General features: G+C 33.0%; 1 protein-coding gene across 14 annotated transcripts in view; it reads right to left on the reverse strand.

Moving 5' to 3' along the window:
• Positions 1-23496, reverse strand: part of LOC101028044 (disintegrin and metalloproteinase domain-containing protein 18) — a 108060-nt gene that overhangs the window by 66816 nt on the left and 17748 nt on the right. For 13 of the 14 annotated variants that reach the window (XR_012513197.1, XR_012513195.1, XR_012513196.1 and 10 more), the window contains 5 exons: positions 22460-22637; positions 12261-12326; positions 6148-6219; positions 5784-5950; positions 4623-4704 (listed from right to left, as the gene is read on the reverse strand). Coding sequence is in view for 11 of the 14 variants with exons in the window: in XM_074383852.1 (XP_074239953.1) it covers positions 4623-4704; positions 5784-5950; positions 6148-6219; positions 12261-12326; positions 22460-22637 (565 nt within the window). In the remaining 3 variants the exon portion in view is untranslated. The remainder of the gene's footprint in view (positions 1-4622; positions 4705-5783; positions 5951-6147; positions 6220-12260; positions 12327-22459; positions 22638-23496) is intronic. The other variant, XM_074383850.1, reaches the window with a different exon arrangement.

A 23496-nucleotide genomic window follows, 5' to 3' on the forward strand; every position in this document is an offset into this window, starting at 1 on the left:
AGAATAGAGACCCCAGAAATAAGACCACAGGCCTACAACTATCTCATCTTCAACAAACCTAACAAAAACAAACAAAGAGGAAAGAATTCTCTATTTAATAAATGGCACTGAGATAACTAACTAGCCATATGCAGAAGAATGAAACTGGACCCCCTCTTTACACCATATACAAAAATTAACTCAAGATGGATTAAAGACTTAAATGTAAAACCCAAAACTATAAAAACCCTGAAAGACAAGCTAGGCAGTACCATTCAGTACATAGGCAGGGGCAAAGATTTCATAATAAAGATGCCACAGCAACTGCAACAAAACCAAAAATTGACAAATAGAATCTAATTAAATTAAAGAGCTTCTACACAGCATAGGAAACTATTTATTAATAGAGTAAACAAACAATATACAGAATGGGAGAAAAAATTTGTAAACTATGCATCTGACAAAGGCTTAATATCTAGCATTTACAGAGAATTTAAAGAAATTTACTAGAAGACAAACACCAATAACTCCATAAATATTGGGCAAAGGAAATGAACAGGCAATTTTCAAAAGAACAAATGAAAACAAATCTCAACATCCCTGATCATTAGAGAAATGCAAATCAAAGTCACAATGCGATATCATCTCACACCAGTAAGAGTGGTATTATTAAAAAGTCAAAAAATAAGATGCTGGTGAGGTTTTGGAGAAAGAGAAACACTTACACGCTGTTGGTAGGAGTGTAAATTAGCTCAGCCATTGTGAAAAACAGTGTGGTGTTTCCTCAAAGACCCAAAGACAGGAATACCATCAGACTCAGCAATTTCATTACTGGGTATATACCCAAGGAATACAAATCATTCTAAATACTATGCAGCCATAACAAAGAAGGAGATTATGTCCTTTGCAGGGACATGGACGGAGCTGGAGGCCATTATCCTTAGCAAACTAGCACAGAAATAGAAAATTAAATGCCACATGTTCTCACTTACAAGTGGGAGCTAAATGATAAGAACACATGGACACATAGAAGGGAACAGCACAAACTGAGGCCTATCAGAGGATGGAGAGGATGAGGAAGAATAACTAATGGGTACTAAGCTTAATACCTGGGTGATGAAATAATCTGTACAACAAACTATATAATAAGGCTACAGTAACTAAAACAGCATGGTAGTGTTACAAGAACAGATACATAGAACAATAGAACACAATAAAGAACCCAGAAATAAGACCACACACCTAAACCATCTAATCTAACAAAACCAAGCAATAAGTAAAGGATTGCCTATTTAATAAATGGTGCTAGGAGAACCGGCTAGCCATATGCAGAAGAATGAAACAGGACCCCTTCCTTACACCATATACAAAAATTAACTCAAGATGTTATTAAAGATGTAAATGTAAAACTCAGAGCTAAAAAACCCGGAAGACAAGTTAGGCAGTACCATTCAGGATATAGACATTGGTGATGATTTCATGAGAAAGATGCCAAAAGCAATTGCAACAAAACCAAAAATTGACAAATGGAATTTAATTAAACTAAAGAACTTTTGCACAAAGAAATGATCAACAGAGTAAGCAGACAACCTACAGAATGGTAGAAAATTTTTGCAATCTATGCATCTGGCAAAGGTCTCCTATCCAGTACCTACAAGGAACACAAACAAATTTACAAAAAAAAAAAAAAAAAAAAAAAAAAAACTATTATAAAGTGGGCAAAGGACATGAACAGACACTTCTCATAAGAAGACATATATGTGGCCAACAAACATGAAAAAGAGTTCAACATCACTGGTCATTAGAGAAATGCAAGTCAAAACCATAATGAGATAGTGTCTTTTAACAGTCAGAATGGCTATTATTAAAAAGTCAATAAACAAAAACTGCTGGCAAGGTTGGTGAAGAAAAAGAAACACTTTTACACTGTTCAAGTGAGTGGAAATTAGTTCAACTGTTCTGGAAGAGTGTGGCAATTCCTCAAAGACCAAGAGGCAGAAATACCCTTTGACTCATGAATCCCATTACTGAGTATATACTGGAAAGAATATAAATCATTATATAATAAAGACACATGCACACATGTATTTATTGCAGCACTAGTCACAATAGCAAAGACATGGAATCAACCTAAATGGCCATCCAGGATAGATTGGATAAAGAAAATGTGGTACATATACATCATGGCATACTATGCAGCCATAAAAGAAATGAGATTATGTCCTTTGCAGGGACACAGATGGAAATGGAGGACATTATCCTCAGCAACCTAATGCAGGAATGGAAAATCAAATACCACATATTCTCACTTATAAGTGGGAGCTGAATGATAAGAACACATAGACACGCAGGGGGGACAGCACACACTGGAGCCTGTTGAAGGTTGGAAAGTGGGAGGTGGGAAAGGATCAGGAAGAATAGCTAAAGGATGCTAGGCTTAATATCTAGGAGATGGGATGATATGTGCAGCTAAACAGCATGCCACACTTTCAATTAGGTAACAAATGTGCACATCCTGCACATGTATCCCTGAACTTAAAAGTTGGAATAAGGCCGGACGTGGTGGCACACGCCTGAAATCCCAGAACTTTGGGAGGCTGAGGCAGGTGGATCACAAGATCAGGAGATCCAGACCAGCCTGGCCAACATGGTGAAACCTCGCCTCTACTAAAACACAAAAAATAAGCTGAGCGCGGTGGTGCATGCCGGTAGTCCCAGCTACTTAGGAGGCTGAGGCAGAGGAATTGCTTGAACCTGTGAGGCAGAGGTTACAGTGAGTCAAGATCTTGCCATTGTACTCCAGCCTGGCATCAGAGCAAGACTCCATCTCAAAAAAAAAAAAAAAAAGTTGGAATAAAAATAAAATAATTAAAAATTTTTTCTATTACACAATTTACTTCCCACCTTTCTTGCCAGTAAAGTATAGGAGCTCACTTCTAAAAAAATGAGCAAAATATAAAAGAAGGATACACATAACACAAAAGAAACAAGATTGAAAATTCACAAACCCTATCTAGGCAACAGGTCTAATATAGATGGCAAAACAGACAATTTCTGCAATGTCTCCAGGAAAGGAAAGAGATACTTCTGAAACAAGGAGAAAACTGAAACAATGTATAATTTTATTAAAAATTGTTGCACAAAACACAATCAAGGCTATTTAATCTTTCATTACTTGGCTCATTAGGGAATAAGACACAAGTCAAATAAGGTATATAATTATAGAGGGGGAATGAAGGAGTCAACATATAGATATGATGAACCATTAGGATGTTACATTCTAACTTCAATAATGGGAATCCAATAGATAATACTCATATTTCAATAGTCAGAAAACTTCATGGGCATATATTTTACCAATGGTAAAAGAATGAACTATTCCTACCCATAAAAACATAAATATAAGTATGATTCGTAAGTACCTTCTCAAATGTTAGTAACATTCTGACTTTGCAAATATAAAAAGTTTTAAACTAGATAATATCTAATAACTATACAAAATACTGAAATCTTTGACTTTAATTCACTTTAATACCAATGCAATTTCCTTGTGTAACTCTTAAAATGGATATAATTTCACTAGCTCAAATCCAGCTTTGTTTGGTTACCAAAAGTTAAAGGGAAAAGATTTTTTAATTTGTTAAAGAAGCAATCTTACCAGTCCTAAAGATAAGCATTTTTTAAATCTAAATATTTTTAAAAAAAACCAAATCACTCCTAGTAAAAAGTAGACATGAAATGTATTAACTTATGGATAATTTTAACTGAGTAGTCTCCATTTTTACATCATTCATAAACTAACGATTACATGTTTTCTGGGGTATCATATTAAGCAAAATAGAACACACAAGAATACACAGTGTTCTGCTTACGTAAACATCAAAAAGATGTAAAATTAAATTTCCTTTGGTATGGGTGGTAGGTGGGAGGATGCATGATTCATAAGTACCTTCTGAAGTGTTGATAGCATTCTATTTCTTGATTTTTCTGATGTTTACACCTATGTATAAACTTGATAAAAGTTAATTGTGCTATATACTTTGACTTGTGGAATTTTCTCTATATACTATATTTTGCACTTCAGTAAAACTTCTCTTTAAAAAGAATTTAACATGGAGTTATATGGTTACAAAGAAGAAATTTTTTAATTGAGAAAGAGGATTTAGAGGTTGTAGATTATGCAGGAGACACTTTTAGCAATATACAAATTTTCAAGATCTAAAAACAATATATATTGTTTATGCATATATATATTTATTAAGACAGCATAAAGAACGTGTAAAATTGCAAGCAAAAATTTATAATTTTTGCTATTTATTGAACTTGGAGCAAATGTGCAAGAGGCTTTAACATTGCTCTAATGCTTTATTTATTTAACAATTTAAAGCAAACGTTTGTGTCCATTATGACCAGTTGGTGAGTGGTCACACTAAGGTTTACTCACATTATATTCTTTGTGTTCGAACTTCATAAACAGATAAACTTTCTGAGATTCTAATAATTTTATCCCAATGAAATCATAATGAATATACACATACAGAAAAAGATCAAGTGGTTATACACTATTTAACTATTTAAATTAATACTTACAAAACATATAAGGCTTAAAAATAGTGGTATAAAGAAGAAAAAAAATTACATACCATAACAATACCTGCATCATAGCTTTTATTGCATATGGTGCCAGGAAATGTTGCTCCCACATATTTAGGATGTTTCCTGTAACTACATTATGATAATATTGTCTTTTTATTAACTGAGTTATGCAAAAAAATTCATAAACTTATTTATTAAATTAAACCTTTTTATAAAATTTTAGAAATGACTTTGCAAATATATAAAGTTTCAAACTAGATAATATCTATACAAGTAAGCTATACAAAATACTAAATAAGCTATACAAAATACTAAAATCATTGACTTGAATTAATTCACTTTAATACCAATGCTTGTGTAACTCTTAAAATGGATATAATTTCATTAGCTCAAATCCAGCTTTGTTTGGTTACCAAAAGTTAAAGAGAAAATAATTTTTAATTTGTGGAAGACATAATCTTATGGGCCCTAAAGATAAGCATTTTTAAAAACTAAATATTAAAAAAAAACCCAAATCACTCCTAGTAAAAAGTAAACATGAAATGCATTAACTTATCATAGATAATTTTAACTGAATAGTCTCCATTTTTACATCATTCATAAGCTAAGAATTACACGTTTTCTGTAGTAAAGTCAATATCATAGAAGTTCATGAAATGCAGATTTTAAAAATAATATTATACTCCAAAATATTCTAATACGAAACTATTTATTGTACTTTTTATTATATATTTAAGTACACTAGCACCTTCACAGCAAAGGCTACTTTTTAATTTTATTTTATTATTTTATTTTTGAGACAGAGTTTTGCTATCATTGCTCAGGCTGGAGTGCAGTGATGTGATTTTGGCTCACTGCAATCTCTGCCTTCCTGGTTCAAGCGATTCTCCTGCCTCAGCCTCCTCAGTAGCTGGGATTACAGGCCTGCACCACCACGTCTGGCTAATTTTTGTATTTTTAGTAGTGAAGGGGTTTCTCCATTTTGGTCACGGTGGTCTTGAACTCTCAGCCTCTAGTTATCAGCCCGACTCGGCCTCCCAGTGCTGGGATTACAGGTGTGAGCCAGTGTACCCAGCTAAGGATACTTATTTTTAAACATTTTCAAAGGGGCTTAAGGAAAGTTGAAGAACACAATAAATTCACTAAGTTACCAATTTAAAATAATTATATATGCAGATATCTTTATTAATGTAGAACATTGTGCTTACACAAGTAAGTATGCTACGTCATGGGGCCGTAGGATAAGATAGTCCCGTTTCCATGCCAAAAATCTTTGTAATATATCATCAGCATCCCCACTGGTGGAAATCTGGTTTTCATTTGACCATAATTCCAAGGAAGACAGTATAACAGTCAGTTTGAACTGGGTAAACATCTAAAAGTAAGATTTATGGTACATTTTTAAAGTAACAAGTTATTACATTTAAAAAGTACGTTAAAAATTTAAGAAAATGTTCCAGTATTTTGAGTATTAAACTAATAAAGTAGTTGTTATTAATTTGCCAAGATAGAATCCAAATTATATTAAATAAACTTTCATATAAATGGAAATGTGAAAAAGTAAAAACTTACTGTGTTGACAAGCCCAATAACCTGGACAATTTTTTGTGTTACAGTCATCATTTCAGATCCCATATGATCATACTGAAAAAGAAATTTTATTTTTCATGAAAGTATCATTTTGAATCCAAGTGAATGCAATGATGTTTAGGTATTGTATTAGGTATTATAAGTAATCTAGAGCTGTTTTAAAGTACATAGGAGAATGTGTGTAGGCTTGAGCAAATTCTAAGCTATTTTATATAAGGAATTTAAGTATTTATGGATTATATATTAAATATATACATATATATTATACACACACAGAAATATTAGTAAGCCTTCAAAATGGTTATTCTGTCATTTGTGGCAAATGGGTGAACCTGGAGGACATTATGATAAGTGAAATTAACCAGATACAGAACAGAAAATACTACATGACCTCACCTATATGTGGTATCTAAACTAAACAAAACAAATATATTCAAATACATAGAAACAAAGTGAAAAGGTGGCTGTCAAAAGGCAGAGGGCAGCATGTTGGGAGAAATGTGGAAATAGCATTCATAGGATACAAAGTTTGGATTATGTAGAATAAATAAGTCTAGAGACCTAATGTACAACACGAGAGCTACAGTCAACAATATTGCTTTATACACTGGAAATTTGCTAAGAGAGTAGATTTTAGGTACTTTTACCACAAAAATGTAACACTATGTATATAAAAACATCCTGATGTAGACATCTTAAACATATATACTTTAAAAAAATAAAAAGAGAGATGTGAATTGTCAATATCAGGAATGAAAGAGGATTATGATATCTAAAACGGTGATAATAAAGTATGAAATAGCTTACATTTTCATACATTTGAAAATATTATTTAAAATGTCATTTGCCAAAATGTCCAAAGGTAAAGTTCAAAGACTATATAATCATGTAACTATTAAAGTGGATTCTGTAATTTTAAACCTTCCTATTAAAGAAATATCAGGTTGAAAGGACTATAAGGGTTAACTGTTGGGCAGGTGCAGTGGTTCATGCCTATAACCCCAGCACTTTGGGAGACTGAGGCTTGGACAACATGGTGAGACTTCATCTCTATAAAAACTGAAAAAGAAATTAACCAGGCATTGTGATGTGTGCCTGTAGTCCCAGCTACTCAGAGGCTGAAGCAGGAGGATTGGTTTAGGCCAGGAGTTTGAGATTGCAGTGAGGTATGATTTTGTCACTGCACTCCAGGCTGCACAACACAGCCTGTCTCTCTCTCTCTTTCTCTGAAAGAGAAGAGTGAGGCCCTGTCTCTCTCTCTCTCTTTCTCTGAAAAAGAAGAGTTAATAGTTGCAGATATTTAAATTATATGTAAAGAACAAGTAAAGGCATTTATAAAGAAATCATTCAGAATATAGGAAAAGGGCAGACATTCTGTTATATGAAAGCAACACTACCAACAGCTTAACAAGAAAGGGTCTTTTTTGATCTGAGAAACATTTCTATGAAATAACTGGCACATATTCTCCAATAGTGCCAAGGTACATGAAAGACAAATATCATAGTACTGCCACAGATTGTAGGAGAAAAAAGAGACATGTCAACTCAATGGAATGTAGGATCTTATAATTGTGGACTAAATTAGGAAAAAGGCATTTATGAGAAAAATCTCAAAAGTCTTTTAGTTGATAATAATGTAGACACATTAGCTTTTATGTTTTGATTACTATATTATGATTATATAAGATGTTAACTTAGGATAAGTTATGGAAAAATATATGGGAACATTTTACTGTTTCTTAACTTTCATGTAAGTTTAAAGTTCTTTCAAAATAATAAGTTTAAAATAATAAAATTCAGCTAAAGAGCAAAGGGGAATATCCCACCAACATCATTGGTGAACATTTGAAATGGTGATGCTACAAATTTATGAATTTTTAAAAGTTAAAAAGAATGTATTACAAATTCATTCTAAGAAATTTGATAATTGCCTCATGCCTTAAAGCCATAACATTGGCCATTATGTTTCAATATCTGAATTATGAAGAGGATACATTCAAATCATAACAATCTAACTTGTAGAAACTAAAACAAGTTTAAAGAAAATCTAAACTTTCTTATGTATATCAAATAAATTTAATGTGTACTTTAAAATATTTTCTCAAAGAAAACTTAAGGTCTACGGAGTTTCAGAGTATTTTCCAGCTATATGTGGAAAAGGTCATATTCATAATACCTAAATTCTTGAACAGACTATAAGAAGAAGAAAACTCACTAACTTATTTGATGAGGCTAGGATAATCTTGATTCCTTTCTATAAGAAAGGAATATAACATATCATTATTTCATGAACATAAACCCTAAAATCAAAATCAAAATATTAAATAAAAGATCCAGTTATTTGTAAAAATTGACAAAAATGTAATAAATAAGTATGGTGTATTTTAGAAACACAAGTATGGCTCTCTATATCCACTGATCATCTATGTAAGAGCAGAAAAGAAAATTGATGAAAAACAGCTATCCGTGATAAAAATCTTGGAAAACAGGGAATATAAGGGAACCTTCTCAATATTATAAAGATCACCTACCAAAAACTAAGAGCTAACATGAAAATTAGAGAGAATGGTTAATCTGTAAGTTAGGGAAATTTTTAGAAATATACACATCAGTCTATTTAACATTGTACTTCAGAGTCAAGCTAGGACAATAAAAGAATAAAATTAAATAAAAGTAAAATAAATAATAAATACATGTATATATAAAATAGATAAAAGGGAATAAAATTGAAAAAGAAAAAATGTCATTATTCACAAATAATATGATCGTGTACATAAAATAATACAAAATCTACAAAAAATGAAACACAACAATTAACAAGTAAATTGGCAAAAATCACAAGATATAAGATGAATACATGAAACTCAACTATGTTTTTATAAACCAGAGCAAAAATACTTAAATGTCAAATAAACAATACCATTTACCAGAACATCACAAAATCATCAAATGCATAACAATAAAACAAATAAAGATGTTCTAGAACACTGATGAAAGAAATTAACAAAAAATGTAAAGATGTGTGTGTGTGAGGGGGTTCTCCTTATTCAGAGATTGAATGACTCAATATTATTAAGATCACAATTCCTGGGCTGGGCGCAGTGGCTCAAGCCTGTAATCCCAGCACTTTGGGAGGCCGAGGTGGGTGGATCACGAGGTCAAGAGATCAAGACCATCCTGGTCAACATGGTGAAATCCCGTCTCAACTAAAAATACAAAAAAAAAAAAAAAAAGTAGCTGGGTATGGTGGCGCGTGCCTGTAATCCCAGCTACTCAGGAGGCTGAGGCAGGAGAATTGCCTGAACCCAGGAGGCAGAGGTTGCGGTGAGCCGAGATCGCGCCATTGCACTCCAGCCTGGGTAACAAGAGCGAAACTCCGTCCCAAAAAAAAAAAAAAAAAAAAAGATCACAATTCTTTCCAAAGTGAGCTAATCATTCAATGTAATTCCAAAATCAAAATTACAGAATTTTTGTGAAAATTTAGAGAGTGATTCTAAAATGGATTTAAATCAAAGGGACCCAGAATAGTCAAAACAATAATTAGGATTAGTAAAAGGACAAAGCCAAATAAATTATATAACAATAAAGCTATAGTAATGAACTTAGTGAATTATTAATTCAATAAAACAGAAATAGGGCAATGGAAGTGAACAGCAACATAAGAAATAGGTCACACACAATTCTGCTACATAATTTTTTTAAATTGCTAACACAATTGAATGGAGTAAGATATTTTCCACAAGTGGAGATGAAGCAAATATGGAAAAAAGACAATCTTTACTCCCTGCTCACAGCACATTTCTCAATTAGAAATATACTGTAAAACCTCTTTAAAAGGGTAAAAAAAAAAACCATAAAATAATATGGAAGTAAAATTATGTCCTTGGAATAATATAATATTTCTTAAATTGAAAACAAAACAAAATTTATGTTAAAAAACATAAAATGGACTTAAATTAACTGTAGTTCAGTGTGTATGTTTATCAAAAGACATCATTAAATGAATAAAAATATAAGACAGAGACTGGTAGAAAATACAGCCATCTGAAAAAGGCCTCATATTTGGAATACGTAAGGAATTCCCACAAAACAGTAAGAAAACTATTAAAATGGGGGAAAACTTATACATTTACTCTGAAAAATATCCAAATGGTAAACAATGGTATGAAAATATGCTCAACCTCAGTCGTGTGCTAAATGCACCTAAAAACCACAATATAATATCACTTATATATCCACTAGAATGGCTGAGATTTTTTAAAGTTTATAAATTCTAATCATTTGTAATGATATAGAACCCCTGGACCTTTCATACATCGCTGAAAGCACAGGAAATTACTATAATAACTTTTTAACTGTTTACCAATATTGTCTAAAGGTAACAAACCAATCCCATGATATAACAATTTTGCTCAGAGGCAGATACCAAAAGAAATTATGTCTACCAAAAGACATGAACAAGATTGGTTATAATAATTTTATTCATAATAGCTCCAAATTGTGGTATTCTTCACATTAGTATACAAGAAACAAACTACTGTTATGGGGAACAACAGAAGTAAATCTTGAAGACATTATATTTAACAAAATAACACAGATGCTGTAGAACAGATAATCTACAATTTACACTTTCGTATCTATCTGATTGTATTGTATTTATCTGATAAATGCTAGTCATTCATCTAAAAATCTATTCTATGAAGGCTTTCCTTAACAATTCCTGGCCAGGCACTGTGGCTCACGCCTGTATTCCTAGCAATTTGGAAGGCTGAGGCAGGTGGATTACTAGGTCAGGAGTTCAAGACCAGCCTGGCCAACATAGCTAAACACTATCTCTACTAAAAATACAAAAAATTAGCCAAGTGTGGTGGTGTGCATTTGTAATCCCAACTACCTGGGAAGCTGAGGCAGGAAAATCATGTGAACCTGGGAGATGGAGGTTGAGTGAGCCAAGATCATGCCATGCACTCCAGCCTGGGCAACAGAGCAAAAAGACTCTGTCTCAAAAAAAAAAAAGAAAGAAAGAAAGAAAGAAAGAAACAATTCCTACATCTTTCTCAATTTCATCCTGTAATTTTGTGCATGTATATATGTATATATATATAACATATTACATATATTCATATATAATGTATGTAGTATATCATAATTATTTGATTGCATATCTGTCTTTTCCATCAAAATGTGAATCCCTGAAAGTAGAATTTCTAGTGATTAGTCTCTGCTTCTCATTTAGGAAATATATAATGGTACTAACTTTAAAAATAAGTATATATTTAAAACCAGAGGTGTATTTATTCAAAAACTATGCTGAAACATATTTTAAGAATAATAAACGAAAACCATAAACACTACCATTATTGAAGTGAAATTTCTGTTAGGAATAAAGGTTTTGAAATGATGTGAAAGAAAAGAACTGAGTTAGTTGAAAATGTTGGATAAAAGGATGGGTCATTAGGGGTTAAAGTCAAAGAGATATTTACTGAGCTGGAGTGGAGGAAGCAGATAGTGTAAAGCATTTTAGGTTAATTTGGGTTGTTATTCATAATTGCTTTTAAAATGTCACAATTGTTGATTTATCTAACACTCCTAAAATAAAATATCTTTATTTTAAAATGTTAAGAAAAATTTTGGCCGGGCGTGGTGCCTCACACCTGTAATCCTAGCACTTTGGGAGGCCAAGGTGGGTGGATCACCTGAGGTCAGGAGTTCAAGACCGGCCTGGCCATCATAGTGAAACACCATGTAAAAAAAATAAATAAAATAAAATTTTTATGTCTTTAAAATTAAAACAAAAGTTTCACAAACTTATAGAAAGAAAGATGAGTGAAAGAAAAAGGAAGGAAGGGAGGGAGGTAGGAAAGGAGGAGGAGAGGGTGAGAGGAAAGGGAAAAAAGGAAGGAAGGAAGGAAGAGAGCGAGGGAGGGAGGGGAACAAAAGAAAGGAATGAATGAAAGAGGGGTGGAGAAATAAAAGGGAGGACAGAGTGGAAGGGAGGAAAAGAGAGAGGGAGAAAATAGAAAGACAATAGAGGAAGGAAGGGAAAGAAGAAGGAAGAGAAAAGACTGGAAGGCAAGAAGGAAAGTTTTACTTACCAAAGCTTTTTCCACTATAATGTGTATTTCCAGATATTGGGTTAAGAGTTTTGGAAGATTATTTTTCTGGAAAACAACAGGGATTTATAAAATGTTAAAATGTATTGAATTTAAGAGAAAAAGATGACATGTAAAGAAAGCAAAAAAATGCATATAAAACCTTCATGAGGACTTAAATATAAAAATTAATTTCGATGTAGGAAATTTTACTTTGAAACATATTCCAAGCTTAAAATACTTCCAGAAAGCCTGCTAGAGTAATGTAGGGGTCTATGTAGTCTCTGTTAATGCTGAATGAGGAAAAAAGGGCATGAATATATAGATATACCTTCTGTGGTCTTCATCTGCTGACAAATCTATACTACCAGTTCACATTTGAACATTTTTCACTAACTGTCTTATGAAGGACTATAGCAACACTAACTGTGGCATACCAAAAATTGTCCATTCATAGAGATATAGGAAATATTTGAGAAATCATAGTCTACACTGAAATTTAGATATATATTGTACTTTGTCTATTAATAATAATTGATGATCTATGGGGTGTGAGTACAATCAATTTATTGCATTATATAAAATGACTCACAAAGCTTATGCCCTGGAACTATTGAATTATTTATGATATTTTACATTCTGTTCTTTCCTGTGTATCCATGATTATCACCTACAAATCATCAATTATTACATCCTCATTTAACACTTTATTGATAATTTACATGGGTTATATTTTTAACAAACTGAAGTGCCATTTCACATATAGAAACTTCAGAGAAACTAAAATTTCTTCTTTGATCTAAGCATATTTATTGGTCACCAAATACAAGAGTAAAGAGGGTATTGAATCTGCAATAGAACAGCCTGAGTTAAAGTAAGTAAACAAGCAAACAAATAAGCCAAACTTAATGGATAGAGCCTCTATTTAAATAGGTTGGTTTATATTTCCATGGGAAAGTAAAGTATGCTTCATGTCATATATCCATTGTTGTTATCTCTATCTATCTATTGATGTATCAGTCTATCTAGTTATCATTTATGATCTATCAGTCTATCATCTATTGACATATATATTTATTTATCCATCTATCTATATATCCTCTTCTTGTGTATACATGTATATATGCAATTTTTTAAGAAAGGCGGCTCTCATTTTTTTCAACATTCTAAAATATGTGAGTTTGGTTTTTTAAACTTTCTGTTATTGGTGGTTTTTTTTTTTATAATCATACTATTGTACTATCAACTTGTTGCTCAAACTGAAATAATGTGGAATGAGAAAATGGGGCACTAAAATAATCAAAATTATATAATTACTAAAATTGATATTTAATGACTAAAAATTTTAACTTTCTCAGCAGAAACCTTACAAACAAGAAGCATTGACATTCATCTTTTGTCTCTTTAAAAAGAAAGACTCTGCCAAGAATTTTGTATCCAGCAAAACTAAGTTTTATAAATGAAGGATACATAAAGTCTTTTTCAGAGAAGCAAATGCTGAGGGAATTCGTCACTACTAGATAAATCTTACAAGAAATGCTAAAAGGAGCTGTACATCTTAAAACAAAATGTCAATATACACTAGAATAGGACCTCTTGAAAACATAAAATCTATAGAACCTATAAAACAATAACATAATAAAGAATATAAAGTATCTAAGTGACAATCAGCATAACTGGAACAATATCTCACATCTCAATATTAATGTTGAATGTAAATGGTCTAAATACACCATTTCGAAGACACGGATTGGCACAATCAATAAAAAAAATTACAAATTATAAATATCTGCTGTCTTCTAGAGACTCACATAACAAGTAAAGATTCTTACAGACTCAAGGCAAAGGAATAGAAAAGACATTCCAGACAAATAGAAACCAAAGGCAAGCAGGAGGTGCTATTCTAACAACAGATAAAATAAGACTTTTAAGCAAAAACAATTTTAAAAGACAAAAGGATGTTGATATGGTTTGACTGTGTCACTACCCAAATATTGTAATGATCCCCATCTGTCAAGGGTAGGGTCAGGTGAAGATAATTGAATCTTGGGGGCAGTTTCCTCATACTGTTCACATTGTAGTAAATAAGTCTCATGAGAGCTGATGGTTTCATCAATGAGAGTTCCCTGCACAAGCTTTCTATGCCTGCTGCCTTGTAAGATGCCTCTTTGCTTTTCCTTCATCTTCTGCCATTATTGTGAGGCCTCCTCAGCCATGTGGAGCTGTGAATCCATTAAACCTCTTTCCTTTATAAATTACCAGGTCTCAGGTATGTCTTTGTCAGCAGTGTGAGAACCAAATAACACAGATGTCATTATATAAAGATAAAAGGATGAATTCAACAAGAAGATATTACAGTCCTAAATATAAACGCACCTAACTTTGGTGCTCCCACATTCATAAAACAATGACTATTTGACCTATGAAAAAAGATAGACGGCAACACAATAAAAATACGTGATTTCAACACTCCACTGACAGCACTAGACAGATTATCAAGGCAGAAAGTCAACAGAGAAACATAGGACTTAAACTGTACTCTAGAACAGGACCTAACAGATATTTATGAAATATTCTACCCAAGAACTACATTCTCCTCATCAGCACATAGAACATTCTCGAAGACAGATAATATGATAGGCCACAAAATGAGTCTCAATAAATTTTTTAAAAATCTAAATTATGTAAAGTAGCTTCTCTGAGAAGTAGAGTAAAACTAAAAACCAACTCCAAAAGGAACCCAGTCGAGTACTAAAAATTTACACAGTGGAGTAAAACTAAAAATCAGCTCCAAAAGGAACTCTCAAAACAATAGAAATATAAGGAAATTAAACCACCTGACCCTGAATGATTTGGGGATTAACAATAAACTCAAGATGAAAATTTTCAAAATTACTATTATCATTCAAAACAAATAATAGTAATAAAAATCATCAACACCACTGGGACACAGCAAATGCAGTGCTGTATATTGTATATATCAAGTATTCTCTCATTATCCACCCCCTGCTCACCTCCTCACCCATTCAAACTGTTATTGTCTATTATTCCACACTCTATGTCCCTGTGTGCACAGCATTTATATGCCATTTATAAGTAACTACATGCAGTGTTTATTTTTCTGTGTCTGACTTGTCTCACTTAAGATAAAGGCCTCCAGTTCATCTATGTTGTTGCCACTGACAGGATTTCTTCCTTTCTACAATGTAACTGTTGGCTATTAGTATGTGTCCTTTTAAGAAAGTCTGTTCACCTGTTCAAGTGTCTTGTCCATTTGCAAGCAAAGGCTCTTTAGTTTGTTGTAGTGTTTGTTATTATTGTTGTGGGTTTTTTGTTTTTGTTTGTTGTTTCTGCTTTTGCAAAAACATGTGCTTTTGAGGTCCTGTCTAAAAAAATCCTTGCTCAGACCTATGTCAAGTAGTGTTTCCCTTGTGTTTTTCATCTAGTAATTTCATGGCTTAAGGTTTTATGTTTAAATCTGTAACACATTTTGATCTTTTTGTGTCAATTCAGAGACAGGAATTTACTTTCACTCTTTTGTATGTGAATATTCAGTTTTCCCAGCACCACATATTGAAGACACTGTACATTCTCCATTGTGAGTTCTTGGCATATGTGAGAAAAGAAAGAAAAAGAAAGAAAGAAAAAAAGAGAGACAGAGAGAGAAGGAAGGAAGGAAGGAAGGAAGGGAAGGAAGGAAAGAAAGAAAAAGAAAGAAAGAAAGAAAGAAAGAAAGAAAGAAAGAAAGAAAGAAAGAAAGAAAGAAAGAGAAAGAAAGAGAAAGAAAGAAAGAGAAAGAAAGAAAGAAAGATGGAAGGAAAGAAAGAAGGAAAAAAGAAAGAGAGAGAGGGAAGGGAGGAAGGGAGGGAGGGAGGGAGGGACGGAAGGAAAGAAGAAAGAGAAAAAAAAAAAAGAAAGAAAGAAAGAAAGAAAAGAAAGAAAGAGAAAGACCAGCCATAAATGCATGGTTCTGTTTCTGGGCCCTCTATATTGCTTAATTGCTCTATATGTCTGTTTTAATGCCAATATCATGCTGTTTCAGTTACTATAGCTTTATAGTATATATTGCTCTTTTTGCTCAAGATTGCTTTAGATATTTGACGTGTTTTCTTGTTCCATACACATTTCAGGATTGACTTTTTTTCTTTCTCTGTAAAGATTGGTATCAGAATTTTGATAGAAATTGCCTTGACTCTCTATGTGTCTTTAAGAAATATGAACATATTAACAATATTATTCCAATTCATAAACATTTCATATTTTCCCATTTACTGTCTTCTTCAGTCAGTTTCTTCCATCAATGTTTGTTTTATAGTTTTCATTGTGAAGATCTTTAATCTTTTTATAAAAACTTACTAACAGTTATTTTATTTTTGTAGCTATTATAAGTGGGATTTTAAAAAAATTCTTTATCAGATATATTACTATTGGCATATAGAAATACTACTGATTTTTGAATATGGAAGATGTTGCTTTTAATTTCCATGAATTTGTGCAGTTTCCAATATTTCTCTTGTGACGAATTTCTAGTTTTATCCCATTATAGTTAGAAAAAAATAATTGATATAATTTCAATTTTTAAAAACTTTGTTAAGATTTGTTTTGCATCCCAGAATATAAGCTATCCTGGAGAACGTTCCATATGCAGTTGAGAAACATGTGAATTCTGAAGTTGTTGAATCAGATCTCTGTAAATGTCCATTGGTCTCTTTGATCTTAAGAGGAATTAAAATATAACATTCTTCATTGATTTTAAACTTGCATGTTTCTCCTCTTCTGAAAGTGAGATGTTGAAATCCCCTATTATTGTATATGTATCTATCTTTTCCTTTAAATCTATTAATGTTTGCTTTATATATCTAGGTGCTACAATATTGGGTGCAAATATATTTGTGATTGTTATATCATTTTCTTGTATTGACCACTTCGTCATTATATAATGCCCTTATTCGTCTGTTTTTACATTTTTTCCTTGAAGAATATTTTTATATAAGTATAGCTACTCCTAATTTCTTTTGGTTTTTATTTGCATGGAATATATACTTTTCAAACATTTACTTTCAATCTATCTGTGTACTTACAGATGAAGTAAGTCTTTGGAGACACCAAATAGTCGGGTCTTTTTTTAGGGTTTCTGTTTTTTTTTTACTTTTTCATTTCCAATTTTTATTTTAGGTTGGGGGGTACAAGTTCAGGCTTGATAGTAATAATCTGTACATTATTTACATAGGTAATTTGCATTCTGTAGGGATTTAATGTATAGATTATTTTGTTACCCAGGTAATGAGCATTGTACCCAATAAGTCCCAATCCTACACCCACCCTACACCCTCAAATAGGCCCAATGTCTATTGTTCCCTTATTTGTGTCAATGTGTACTTGATGTTTAGCTCCCACTTATCAGTGAGAATATATGGTATTTGAGTTACTATTTCTGCATTACTTTGCTTTGAATAATGGCCTCTGAGTCCATTTATGTTGCTACACAGAACATAATGTCAGTAATTTTTGTCTGTGTAGTATTCCATGGTGTATATGTACCAGATTTTCACTATGCATTCCATCATTGATGGACATCTAAGTTGATTCTATGTCTTTGCTATTGTGAATAGTACTATGATAAACATGGTGTGCATGTGTTTTTATGGTAGAATGATTTATATTTTGGGGGTATATATCCAATAATGAATTTGCTGTGTCAAATAGCAGTTCCGTGTTCTCTGAGAAATTTCCAATCGGCTTTCCACAGTGGCTGAACTAATTTGCATTCCCATCAGCAGTGCACAAGTGTTCCCTTTTCTCCACAACCTCATGAGCATGTGGGTTTGTCATAAATGACTCATGATTTTGAAGTATGCTCTTTCAATGCCTGGTTTGTTAAGCGTCTTTACATAACAGGATATTGAATTTTACTGAAAGTCTTATCTGTGTCTGCTGAAATACTCGTGGGATTTTGTTAAACAACCTGTTTCTGAATGAGATTCTGGTATGTTGTATCTTTGTTTTCACTGGTTTAAAAGAATTTCTTGACTTCTGACTTAATTTCATTGTTTATCCAAAAATCATTCCAGAGTAAGTTGCTCGATTTTCATATAATTGTATGGTTTTTATAAATCATCTTGGTGTGAATTTCTATTTTTATTGTACTATGTTCGAAAAAGTGTGGTCCTTATAATTTTTTAAAATTTATTGAGAATTACATTATGGTCAAACATGGTTGATTTTAGAGTACATGCCATATGCACATGAGAGGAATGAATATTCTGTTGTTCTTGGGGTGTTGTTCTTGGTGTGTTTTGTGGATGTATGTTAGGTCCATTTGGTCAAATGCTGAGTTTAGGTCCCAAATATTTTTCTTAGTTTTCTGCCTCAATGTTCTTTCTAATGTTGTCAGTGGAATGTTGAAGTCTCCCATTGTTAATGTGCAGTTATCTATATCTCTTTGTAGGTCTCTGAGAACTTGGCCTTATGAATCTGGGTGTGCCAACGTTAGGTGAAGATATATTTAGGACAGTTAAGTCTTCTTGTTGAATTGAATCCTTTATCATTATGCAGTGCTCTTTGTCCATTTTGATTATTGTTGGTTTACAGTTTATTGCATCTGAAATTAGAATAGCAACCCCTGAGTTTTGTGTTTTCCGGTTGCTTGGTAGATTTTGTTCCATCTCTTGCTTTGAGACTATGAGTATCATTGCATGTGAAATGGGTCCCTTGAAGAAATTATACTGTTCGCTCTTGCTTCTTCATCCAATCTGTCATGCTGTGTCCTTTTATGTGGGGTATTTTTCCCCTTTACATTCAAAGTTAATATTGATATGTGCACATTTGATCCTGTCATTGTGTTGTTAGCTGGCCCCTAAGCAGATTTGATAGCGTAGTTTCTCTATGCATTCTTGTGGTGGCCTGTATGGTCTTTTGTTTCCATGTTTAGCATTCCCCTAGGGGCCTCTTGTAAGGCAGGTCTGGTGGAAAAAATTCCCTCTGCATTTGCTTGTCTGAAAAGGATTTTATTTCTTCTTTGCTTATAAAGTTTAATTTGAATGGATATCTAATCCTTGGCTGAAATTTCTTTTCTTTAAGAATGCTGAATGGAGGCTCTCAATCTCTTCTGTCTTGTAGGATTTTGCTGAGATCTACTCCTCACCTAATGAGGCTCTTTTTGTAGGAAGCCTGCCCCTTGTCTCTATTTGCAATATTTTTTCTTTCACAATGAGTTTGGAGGATCTGATGTTTATGTGTCTTAGGGATGGTTGTCTTGTATAGTATTTTCCTAGAGTTCTCTGAATTTCCTAAACTTGAATGAGAACCTCTCTAGTAAAGTTTGGAAATTTTTTGTGAAAAACATATTCAAATGTGTTTTCCAAGTTGCATGCTCTCTCTCTTTCACTCTATTTCAGGGATGACAATTAAGCACAAGTTTGATCTCTTTACATAATCCCATATTTCTCACAGGTTTTGCTCATTATTTTGTATTTTTTTCTTTGTTTTTGTCTCACTGAATTGATTTTAAGAACCAGTCATGGAGCTCTAAAGCTCTTTTTTAACTTTTGTCTATTCTGTTGTTAATAATTCTGATTGTACTATGAAATTCTTCTAGTGATTTTTTCAGCTCTGTTATATCAGTTTGATTCTTTCTTTAAATGGCTATATCCTCTTTCATCTTTTCATTGTTTAATTGGATTTTTTAGATTCCTTGGATTGGGTTTCAACTTTCTCTTAAATCTCGATGATCTTCATTGCCATCCAGATTCTGAATTCTAAGTATGTAATTTCAGCCATTTCAGCTTGCTTAAGAATGATTGCCAGAGACAGGTAGGAAGACATTCTGGCTTTCTGAGTTACCAGAGTTCTTGTGCTAGTTCTTCCTCATCTGCGTGGGCTGATGTTCATTAAAGTTTTTGTCCTTTGGGTGGGGCTTTTTGTTTTTACATTCTTTGATGCCTTGAGGGTTTGACCATGTTTGTAAGTTATGTTCAGTCAACTGACTTTGTTTCTGGATGATTTTTAGGGGGCTCATGCTCAGCTTAGTATTCCTGACTGCATGCTCTAACCCTGGGGGCTGAAACCAGGCCCATGGCTTTGTTTTCTGGACCCTCAAGGTTAAATAACTGCTGTATTTGAGGGGCCAAGGTATCCCCTGTACGCTGACAACAACATTTCATTTGGGGATGCTGTTGAAAGTGCTTTGTCTGGGTGATGGCAGCAGGGTCTGCACTCCTGCATGCAGACTAGCAGCAGCTGGCTGGTGGTGTAGCAAGGTCTGCATGTATGTGTGTACCTGCCACCTAGAGGAGTGTGGGGAGCCTTAGGGTATGAGTGCTCCTGGCTGTGCTCCACTCCAGGTGTTCCTTAACCAAATCCTCTGGACTCTGCACAGGCTGGAGACCTGTGCCTGCCACTTCTCCAAGCAGCTCTCCTTCCCAGATCAAAATCTGTGGGGGTCATGGGGTCTCCTGTAGCTAGAATTCTGGAGGTTTCTAGTGGCAGTGGACCACTCCTCTAATATTTAACTCACCCCTTCCCCAGGAGATGCTGGGAGCCAGGAATGAGTGCTGGTGCTCAACAGCCCTGTAAAAGATTCCTGGCTTCCTCCCCAATCAGCACAGGGTCTATATCCTCCCTCTATCTACCCTCAATTCCTTCCTTCCAAAGATGTGCTCAGACTGTGTTGGTCTTCTTTGTCTGGTTTTCTGGTGGGAGATAACCTTCCTGGCTGTGTCTAGTTGGCCATCTTTGCTCCCCTCCCTCTCAAATTTTTTTTTCATTAATCAAGCCACGTTATTTCTTTTAGTTGGAGAATATAATTCATTTACATTCAAGGTAATTCTATATGAGTAAGAAGTTGGTATTACCATATTGCTATTTGTTTTCTAGTTGTTTTGTATAAACTTCTTCATTTTTTTTCATTTCTTGCTATCTTCCTTTGTGGATAAGTGATTTTTTTTTTTTTTCTCTATCAAGTATGTTTTGATTTCTTGGTTTCTGCTTTTATTGTGCCTGTTAAAAATTTTTGCTTTGTGGTTATCAAAGCTTACAAAGAACATCTTATAGTTATAGGAGGTTATTTTGAACTGATATCAAATTAATTGTGGTCACAAAAAAAAGGAAAAAGAAAAACTCTATTTTTTATACATCTGGTTCCCATCACAACCCATAGACACTTTTTTTCTCCACATGTTGGTTAATGGTTTAATCTGCAATCTTAGCTTTTTGATGTTTTCCATAAAAATCATTAATGTGCAGTTTGTCCAGCCTTTACTCTGCTGTGTGTAGAAGCAATGCTATTTCTAGCTTTCCATATCTCTTATATGGAGCCAGAAACCTGAGAGGAATACTTTCTTTATTTATGCCAATAAACGCTTTCAGCAATATAAACTACAAAATAGAGACAAATTTTAAAGTAGCATATAAGTGTAACATCTCTGGGAACCATACAGATAGATGGTTTTATCGCTTCTTGGAATTTTTTTTTTTTTTCAGGATTCACACAAGTTAATTTAATTTCAAAACACATCAATTTACAGACCCAAGAAGTGCTTTGAGCTCCAAGTACAGTAAACACAAAGAGATCCATTCATAGACACATGATAAGCACACTGCCATAAGACAAAGGCAAAGAAAGCATCTCAAAAGAAAAAAGAGAAGCAACTCATTTTGTGTAAGGAATTCTCAGTAAGAGTAATAGAATATTTTTATCAGAAATAAAACAGAGGCCACATGTGATGGACTGAAATATTCAAAGTGCTGAAAGAAAGAAACTGTCAAGCAAGAATTCTATACCTAGTCTACCAACAAATTAAAAGCATTGAGCAATATGCAAACGGTTGTGTATTTTAGAAAGATATGTTCAAGTAGGATGTAAGATATATATCAAAATATTAAGAGTAATTTTTACCAAGGTACTAGAATAATGGTGACTCTGTTCTTCCTGAATTTATAAACTTTTCAATAGTATCCATATCATTTTAAAAAATATAAACATTAATGTTACATAATACACCATAAAATATTAAGCTTGAAATATATAACTTTCCAAATATTTTAGATGAAGTTTCAAGGTTTTATTTAAAGGTAGAAAAATATATAAAATGTAGTAGTTATACTCAATAGTTAACTATATTCTTTTCATGATTTAAAAGAAAACTAGAAAACTATAAAGGCAATTTTCCAGTATGTCATAACATCAGAATGATGACAGTCACCTGTGAGTTTAAATGAACTTTGTAGGTCTGGTCTTTCTGCCAAATAAGGCTGTAATTTTCTGCTACACTTGATACATTTGGATCATTATTTTTCATTTGATAAATTATATGTTCAAATCTTGCTGAAAATTCCAATGGCTCAATTCCATAACTAATATTTTCAAACTGAAGAAATCCCCTGAAAATTTAGAAGGCAATAGGGGAATAATTATAAAAATCCCACAAATTATCCCATCAAAATGATAATCTGAAATGGCATAATAAATAAGAAACTATACTAAAGAACACATTTAGAGCCTGTTTTCTTTTTCCATTTTTTGGGAAGGGACAGTTTATCATTAGTAAAAGCCACCATATCTGGCTTCGTTTTGCTTACATTTTAAAGATCGAAATGCAATTAAGAATATTTTTTAAGACAATCACATGAATTAAGGCCAAATTTACCACAAACCAATATATTTGTTGAGAATTCCAGGAATAACGTTACTGTTCTTACAGAGGTTAGATAAGGGAAAGGACATAAGTAGACTACATAGCTAAAGAGGTTGTTATCTATAAAAACCACACTCAGAGAATGCCAATTTTCTGAGTTGATGTGAATAAATTTCAGAAATCAGGGAACTGAAACCAAAGGAAAGTTACAGGGAGCATTTTTTTCTCTGCTCTGGATCCTTCTTTTCCTGATAAATTTACCATAAATGAGTCTCCCAGCATCAGTAACAAAAATGACTCATCCTCTTCCTTCATTCCTGAGGGATCTTCTTAATCAGCTGTTTTATATCTGGTACTAAGCTGAAAACATACTATATTTTCCTATTGTAATTATATAACTAATTAGTGCCATTTTCCATAGCTATTTGAGAAAACAGATGCAGAATGCAACAATTACACTGAAGGAGATGTCTTAAAGCTTTCTTTCATGAAACTATCCCATTTTTTATTATATCCCTGGATTGATTTCATGGGAATAAACCCTTAAATCCAAGTATTAACTAATGTTAATACTTAATAAATAAAATAAAGCTGTTATAAAGAAA

This window comes from Saimiri boliviensis, chromosome 13 (genome assembly GCF_048565385.1).
Source record: "Saimiri boliviensis isolate mSaiBol1 chromosome 13, mSaiBol1.pri, whole genome shotgun sequence".
Classification (NCBI taxonomy): domain Eukaryota; kingdom Metazoa; phylum Chordata; class Mammalia; order Primates; family Cebidae; genus Saimiri; species Saimiri boliviensis.